The 8,084-nt window shown below is 25.3% G+C and overlaps 1 protein-coding gene across 2 annotated transcripts; it reads left to right on the top strand.

Moving 5' to 3' along the window:
• Positions 1 to 1,756: 1,756 nt before the first annotated feature.
• LOC112597391 (leucine-rich repeat-containing protein 49) lies at positions 1,757 to 7,396 on the top strand. 2 transcript variants are annotated; one of them, XM_025343431.1, is made up of 10 exons: positions 1,757 to 1,849; positions 2,051 to 2,205; positions 2,331 to 2,465; positions 2,524 to 2,733; positions 2,815 to 3,093; positions 3,172 to 3,536; positions 5,039 to 5,587; positions 5,962 to 6,335; positions 6,432 to 6,656; positions 7,128 to 7,396. In XM_025343431.1, exons 1-10 carry the CDS (start codon positions 1,793 to 1,795, stop codon positions 7,326 to 7,328), a joined length of 2,550 nt encoding a protein of 849 aa, XP_025199216.1. In that variant the 5' UTR covers positions 1,757 to 1,792; the 3' UTR covers positions 7,329 to 7,396. The 2 variants fall into 2 exon arrangements, with proteins under 2 accessions (XP_025199216.1, XP_025199224.1); XM_025343439.1 differs by lacking the exons at positions 1,757 to 1,849; positions 2,051 to 2,205 and having other exon boundaries at positions 2,413 to 2,465; positions 2,562 to 2,733.
• Positions 7,397 to 8,084: the final 688 nt, after the last annotated feature.

The following is an 8,084-nucleotide window of genomic DNA, read 5'->3' as shown; positions in this document are numbered from 1 at the left end:
TTCGAAAACTCTTGAAATTTACAAACTTACTTTAAATTAATCCTAAAAGAATTATTATACCAATAACAGCTTTTTAGTCTTTTAAATACTTTTAATACTTTTACATTATTATTGATAATTTTACTCAAATTATTAAAAAATTGAATTACAAAAACTATTATTAAAAAACTAATATCTGAACTCTGAAGTCGCTTAACTTATCTATTCCTATGATCGGCTCTATGTATTACCTACAATGAATCATTTATAAAATATCACCTATGTGATATTAAATTTTTAAATTCTGTTAAAATTACATAAGAGGTATTGTACGCAATGGTAGGATATAGGCGATATAGCGTCATGTAGTATGACATTTGATACATAAGAGATTTTTGAATTTTGATAATAATTATATTTATCATAATATTAAAAAAAATTGATACTAAATTAAACTTATAAAGTAATTAATAATTTGTTATTCAATGAATACATTAATATTTTGTCTTAAATCAAAAAAAAGAGATATTACCAATTAGTAATTAGTAATTACTATTACTTGTTAGTTGTTACTTAATTATAACATAATACTTTAGAAATGTTGATAGATAGTTAAAATCCTTAAAATGAACATTTTCGTTTTATGCAATAATTATATTTTTATTGTAATTTGTTTCTAAAATAAATATAACAAAAGTAGTTCCAGTTGATCAATAAAATATTTTAAGTAATTTTATTTTTATTCAATTATTCAAAATATCTTCATTCTATGTAACATCAATCGCCATTAGAAAACTTCCTATGTAATATTGAAAAACCTTTTAAGTTACAATGAAAAATCTTTTATGTAATATTAAAAAACCTTTCATGTGACTATGAGAAATCTTCTATGTAATGTGCATAGTGAGCACTTTTAATTTCGAAATGGGTTTTCATAAATCTCTTATATTATAATTCATGATTAATTCCTTAAAAATATCGTGTGACGTAATATTACTCTTATAACACTTATATACTTTTAGGGTATTACTATCTACTTATATAAAGTACGTTATTAATACATTTAAACTTCGTTATAAATTTAACTAAGAAGTAAATAATTATTAAAAAATGCATAGTTATTTATTGTTTCGTTAGTTACTAGCTAATAAACAATACATTATAAAAGTTAATAATTTATGTATTTATCACTAAAACCATGTAATATTTATACTAGAATTATTTTTTTAAGATACAAATGATTTATCTCATATAGTTATTTAATGAAGTACTGAAGTATCTGAAATACAAAAAGCCAGATAGGGTATGACTGAGTGTGAGATTAAAACATTAATTTTGACAAGAAGAGGCGGTGAAGAGAAAGGAGAATTCATTTATTGCTATTTATTATAGTTTTGAAAAAAAAAACAATTAAAATTAGTACTCAAACAGCCAATTATACTCAGATTCTACTAAGGACTAGGAATTTTCAGAAAATAAAGATTATTTTAAAAATTAAAATGATTTAAGTACCATCACTAGCATATATATTTACGCATTGTATACTAAAAAATATAAATTTAAACAAAACTTTGTAATATAAGACAGATAGATATAAACTATGATAATATACATATTATTTATATGCATTTTATGTGTAGTAAATTAGGTAATTTTTGACATGGTAGGGATGTCGTCGACCTTTATTGTATGTAAATAAAAATCGACCAGGTTTTATTAAAAGTAGAAGGGGCCTGGCACAACAATCATGACATGGTGCCGTGCTAGAACCCTTTTATACAAATCGAAATGACTACACACACGCTACTTTGCTATGGCGACAAATACACAAATTTCTGATTTTATGTCGCCGAACAACGGAATTTTGAACGTAAGTACGATTATATTAATATATATATATATAATAATAATAATATTATTATTATTATTATGTTATTAAATTTACATAATAAATAATAATATAAATACATTAAATAACTGAGTATATACATAATAATATACTCCTTAGTCCTATAATATTTAGTTTTAAATATTTAAATAAGTATTTTATGTTCTTATTCAATGTTTAAAGCACGAAAATCCCGATTTTGCCGTATTTGGAGTGAGTAATAAGGAACTCATCGATGGCAGTTTAAATTCACAACGTAGACAAACATGCACCAACATTCCATTACTGCCAGCAGCTTTGCAGCCTCGGCTTCATCAGAAACGATCATCTATTGTCAAGTAATATTATAGAAATATAGTGTATATTTAATATTTATATATGTATATATATTTTTTTAAATTACTTTTATATACAATGTACATAATAAAAACGTGGTTATAGTAATTAGTTTTTATTTTTAAAGTAACAATAATAATCTAAATGAAAACATGAGCAACACAAACTTGGTATCATTACAAACGTTGACCGATGGAAAAATTCAAGCTACTAGGTCTCAATATGTCAAGAGTCGTAATCCAGAACGGATGAGTTTAGATAGGTATTTATTTAAACTTATTTTAATAGTATGAATATATTTATACTTTTTCTTAAATAAGACGAGGTTTAATGAGTGTTCCTGTGATTACTGGCGAAGCTCGACTTCGACTGTTATCAATGCAACACAATTTACTAACAAAATTAGATGGTATTTGTGGAGCTGGTTTATCTAGACTAGTTTTTTTGGACGTATATGGAAATCAACTGGAGAGAATTACAGGTCTCGAAAGCTTAAGTAATCTACGTGTCCTTTTATTAGGGAAAAATCGGTACATATCTAATAATTTTTGTTATTATTTTACTTATGGTTGTTAAAATATATATTATAGTATTTTATTTTTATTACATAGAATTAAACGCATTGAGGGTTTGAAAACGTTACATCGATTAGAAGTTTTAGACTTGCATGGCAACCAATTAACTCAAGTAGGTGGACTCCAAAGTCAAGGTGAATTAAAAGTTTTGAATCTGGCTGGTAATCAAATCAAAGTATTGGGTTCGTTAGACCTTACTGGCCTAAGATCGTTACGAGAACTAAATCTTCGAAGAAATCGTTTAAAATGTCTTTTAGGATTCTCAGAAACTCAACAATTAACGAAACTTTTTCTAAGTAACAATGAAATTAACACGTAAGTTTAAATGTTTAAATTATGTACCTAATATTAAAAACCTAATCTTATGTTCCAATTTTATTTATATATTTTTAGTATTGACGATATGCCAAGTTTAGTGCATTTAAATAAGCTCCAAGAATTAGCTATTGATAATAATCCTGTGTCAGCTGTAGAAGAATGTGTATCATTTTTGGTATCACATCTATCTCAGCTTCAAGCACTAAATCGTACTCAAGTGACTGATCAGATGAGACGTACTGCTGTGATTTGGAAAGAAACTCGAGAAAGTCTTAAATGTGTAGCAGCAAATTCTATGCAAGAACCTGGGAAAAAAGGTCGCGATAATATAATATATAATGCTAAATCTAATTGGGAACAAATGCGCTCTCGGCACTGTGTATATCCTAATTTAGCTACTTCACTGAAGGATTTAAGAAGCTCAACAGAAACAGAAGACGGTAAGCAACTTATAGTCCAAACATATTATATTTTTAAAATTGATTATTTGTACTTAATAGTTGTCGAAAAAAATTGTAAACGTAAATTTTAGATAAAAACAACAAAAAAGTTTGTTATTTTTATAAAATTTCCAAATTATTAAATTAGTATTAATAATAATTAATAATCATACACAGATGTTTATTATAATATTTAATTGAAGTAATAAAATTATAAAATTTATTGAAAAGTATAATAAATTAATATAATAATAATTATTTATTAATATAATATATTATTATGATATTAACCTCTGAACTCTATCTATAAAATAAACTAATGTGCACCATATAAATAATTTTACTAATTTGTAGTACCTACTTATTAACTATTATAAATCATAATTTATAAATTTGTTATAACATACAACGCCTTATTTAAACAGTTAAATTATGTATCATATAAAAAAAAAATACATGATAGTTATTTAATAATTTAAACTTTGTTGTAGTAATTTGTTCTATTTACATTATAAATATATAAATATGTATATATATATATATATAAATTTATATTTAAATAATATAGGTTTTGTTATATAACTTAGTTACTAAACTGTAACTGTTTACGCGTACCATCTCGTACTTTACTTTTTTCAAAACATACGTTTAATTTTAATACTAACATGATATAATTTAATTAAAATAAAACTGCTATTTTAAAAGTCAAGATATTTTAAATAACAATAAATGAATTTTAAATAATTGATTATCTTACAAACATTAAACGACAGAAAAAAATAAATTAAACTTGTACACTTGTTCAGTTAAAATAAAAATATTATTCGATAATTAGTTATATACCTAAATACCTAGACACCAACGCTATATTAAAAAAATTTTCGGAGGGGGGTTCAAAATCTGTATAATGTATATTGTATATTTACTGAATTTAGGTTTTGACATTTGGTTGACAATAAGTGGAAAAAAAATTTAATCTTATTTTGTTAAAATACATAATAAAATAAATAAAATTACTTTGACATCTTGTTATCTTATACTTTATAATCAATAAAATAATCAATAATCAATAAATTCGACGTCTTTGTCACAGTCTGGCAAGAATGGTACATTATTAAAATATTTTTAATTTATACAAACATAAAATTTCTGTTGTAAAACGTCGCCAACCGCTAAGGCATCGACTAGCATCAATAGCGGTCATTTTCGATCAATTACTTACTATCTATTACTAGACGGGAAACGCTATAATAATATTTTCATATGATATTATAAAACAAAATAGTCAATAGTTAATTTAATGAATTTGAATTTTAGGCATTTATGACTTAAAATATTATATTGATATTAAAAATAAATAATTATTTTAAACATTTATAAACTATTTATAAGAAATTACTTAAGGATCCGGACCCCTATAACTCCCCCCTCCAGGTACAGCCTAGCTAGACACTATTTTGTATTTATTATTTTATCAAACATAAAATAATATGATTTTATAGGTACAAAAAGTGATTCTGCTTTGTGTAAAAATTCATTGGAAGAAACTCACGAAACGGCAACTGCAGAACAACGGAAAAAGAAAATGTACTTTTTATACAAAAATCGAAAATTTGTTGAAAAGAAGCTTTGTCGTCGTCCAACAACAGACAAAAGCGACACGGTACCTGTAACTAGATTACCACCAATATTGAACCAGTATCTCAACCAAAGTCCAACTTCTAAAAGAAAATCTGAATTTAGACAAAATGATAGCAGTAGCTTAGAAATGTATCCGTCTGATCATAGCGAACAAAGTAAAATGAGTGTTTCCAGTTCAGGCAATATAGACGCTTCTAGTAGTGATGATACTAGTAGCAGTAGTGATTCATCTTCAGAAGAAAAAATTTCCAAAGAACCAGCTATCAATACTCGACCAATAAAAAGTGCTAATCCTAGAATGTCAGCTCCTATAATTAGTGATCAGCATGAAAATAGTTTTAGACCAGCAACATCTAGACCAAAACCAAAATGCAATGGTTCCAACCCAAAAGATAAAAATAAAGAGCAAGGTTTGTTCTTGTGCTTTTTATACATTTTATTAACACATAGATGATTTGGGGAAAATTATCGTAAATTAATACTATCTTTTACAAAATTAACTTAAATTGAAACTTAGAATATTATGAATTTCATATTTCCATTAATTAATTATAACATAACATTTTTTTAAAATATATTTATATATTTAATAATATGAAATATTATAATTTATAATACAATAATTGGTTTATAGGGCTTGTTTTTTAATATTTACCTTAAAATGGTAGTGTATATAATAACATTATAGTAAAATAATTACATTAATTTTAATTTTTAATGTCAAACTTTAGTCATAAATATGAGTACTTGGCATATGATCATTTTAATATGTTCTAATTTACAGGTGGTGATTATTTAGTCGAAATAACAGGAAAGTTCTTGAATGTATACGGGCAGGGTAGTTTGCGATACATAGACAAACCTTGGAATCAATCAAAATCAAATGATGTTTCAACAATTAAATTTAATTATGTTAGTTTCAATTCTCTTGTACCAGTTTTTTCCAAAATTAAAAATCGTTTTCCAAACGCGGAAAACTATTTTTTTCGTGACACAAATATTTATTGCCTTGGTCAGTTGAATGCTCTGGCCGATTTACAAGGATTAGTTTCTTTGTACATACACGAAGATGGAAACCCTATTACGCGAAAAGAATGGCACTCTTATGCGATTTATAGGTTATCTCATTGGGGATTAAAATTTGTTAATGATAAAGAGGTAGGTATATAAAAATAACTATGCATTATGCAATACAAAACAATAAAAGTAGGTATTATTTAAATTTTTCATAAAACGTTATCGTATTTTATCCAGGTGGATGAACCTCAAATAACCAAATCAATGGATACTTTTAAGGGACTAAGTAATTTAGTGTTATACTCACTGCCAGAATCATTGTTAACACCGTTGCTCAATAAATTGCAATTAGATTATAGTGCCGAAGAAAGCGCGTGTAAATGGTTAAAGTCATCGGATCCAGCTTTACGTAATGTTGTTTGCAAAGAAGCATTGCAATGGCGTAAAAATGGAAATGCTCAAGTAGTTAAATTTCATACTGCTTAATTATTACGTGAATGTAGTTTATTAGAATTTGATCAGGAATCGTAATTTACACAATATAGTGATAGTAAACTGTTTAGAGCTCAGCCGTCCGTCCACTCGTATCGATTCGTCAACACGTTTAAATGTTTAATAATCGATTATTATTTTTAATTTAAATCACAGCGATATCTAAGTGAAACTTGGTTTCCATTGTAAAAATAGTTAATTTTTGAATTCAATTAACTAATTTATTAATCAGTTAAAAAATCATCAAAAAATAATTCTATAGAATAATTATTTATAAGTAAAAAATTAAACTCTGTATATTTTTTATCAAGAATTAGTAGTTATAGTACCTCACTACTACTTCAAGTTAATATTGCTTTTAACTTAAATATTTTTTAACTATATATTATAACTCTTAGATCTACAATAAAATTTATCATATAAAATAATATATATTTTAAGGATGAATGTATTTGGAGACACAAAGGACTAGTCCATTTCAATTCATTGATCAATACTACGTGTCTAGCAATGGCAAAACTGATTTTATTAGAACAGGAATGGCCTATTGTTCTCAAAGAACTCATACAAAATACATTAGTCGACTACTCACAACTTGAAGAATACATGAAAAGGAAATTAAACGATCTACGACCTACTTAAAATAAATAAATTTGTATTGTATAGTTTCGATCAACGTGCTACAAAATATATTGTTATTAGTTATTACAGAAAGCATATTTTAATCATACTCATTCATTTTATAAATGTTCGTTGTAGGCTTGTATCTTGTAGATACTATACAATTATACAATTTATCCCATTTTGTGTTTATAAATTAAATAATTCGTCCATTCATATGAGCTAAAGAGATTTAAAATAATGTATTATTTAAAAGATAAGTTACATAATCTTATTAATTATTTATGTTATTTTTACTCACCATTATAATTTATAGTCATTAGAATCTAGGTACTAACTTTTGAGTCAAATTAAATTTGAAATTTAGATATACACGTAAATAAATCTATGATAGTAAATCTTCCAATAGTTGTGATTAACAATGAATATAACTTTGAGTTGTTGAATATGAAAATATATTTATAAATTGTATTTTTATATTTTCAACTATAAATTGTCACGTTCTCAACAAATAAATAAATTGTCAAAACAAGAACAGGACAGATGCCTTTTGACGTTTAGCTTTTTAGTGAATACAATAAATTATGGTTATATATTCAGAAACTTAAATATTGTGTCGCATCAGTTTAGAAAATTTCGAGAAATCATTTTTATTTTTAATGTTGCCTTCCATTTTGTCGCAAATTGGAGCAAGGTTAGGATTATTATTATTACCTATTCCTTATTAATTGAGACATACATTTACTTAAAATGTTTGGCAATTCAACATTTTTATAA

Source organism: Melanaphis sacchari, unplaced genomic scaffold (assembly GCF_002803265.2).
Source record: "Melanaphis sacchari strain LSU unplaced genomic scaffold, SCAv2.0 Contig0_pilon_pilon, whole genome shotgun sequence".
Taxonomy (NCBI): domain Eukaryota; kingdom Metazoa; phylum Arthropoda; class Insecta; order Hemiptera; family Aphididae; genus Melanaphis; species Melanaphis sacchari.
The sequence above is the reverse complement of the archived record's forward strand: the minus strand, read 5'-3'. Positions and strand labels throughout refer to the sequence as shown.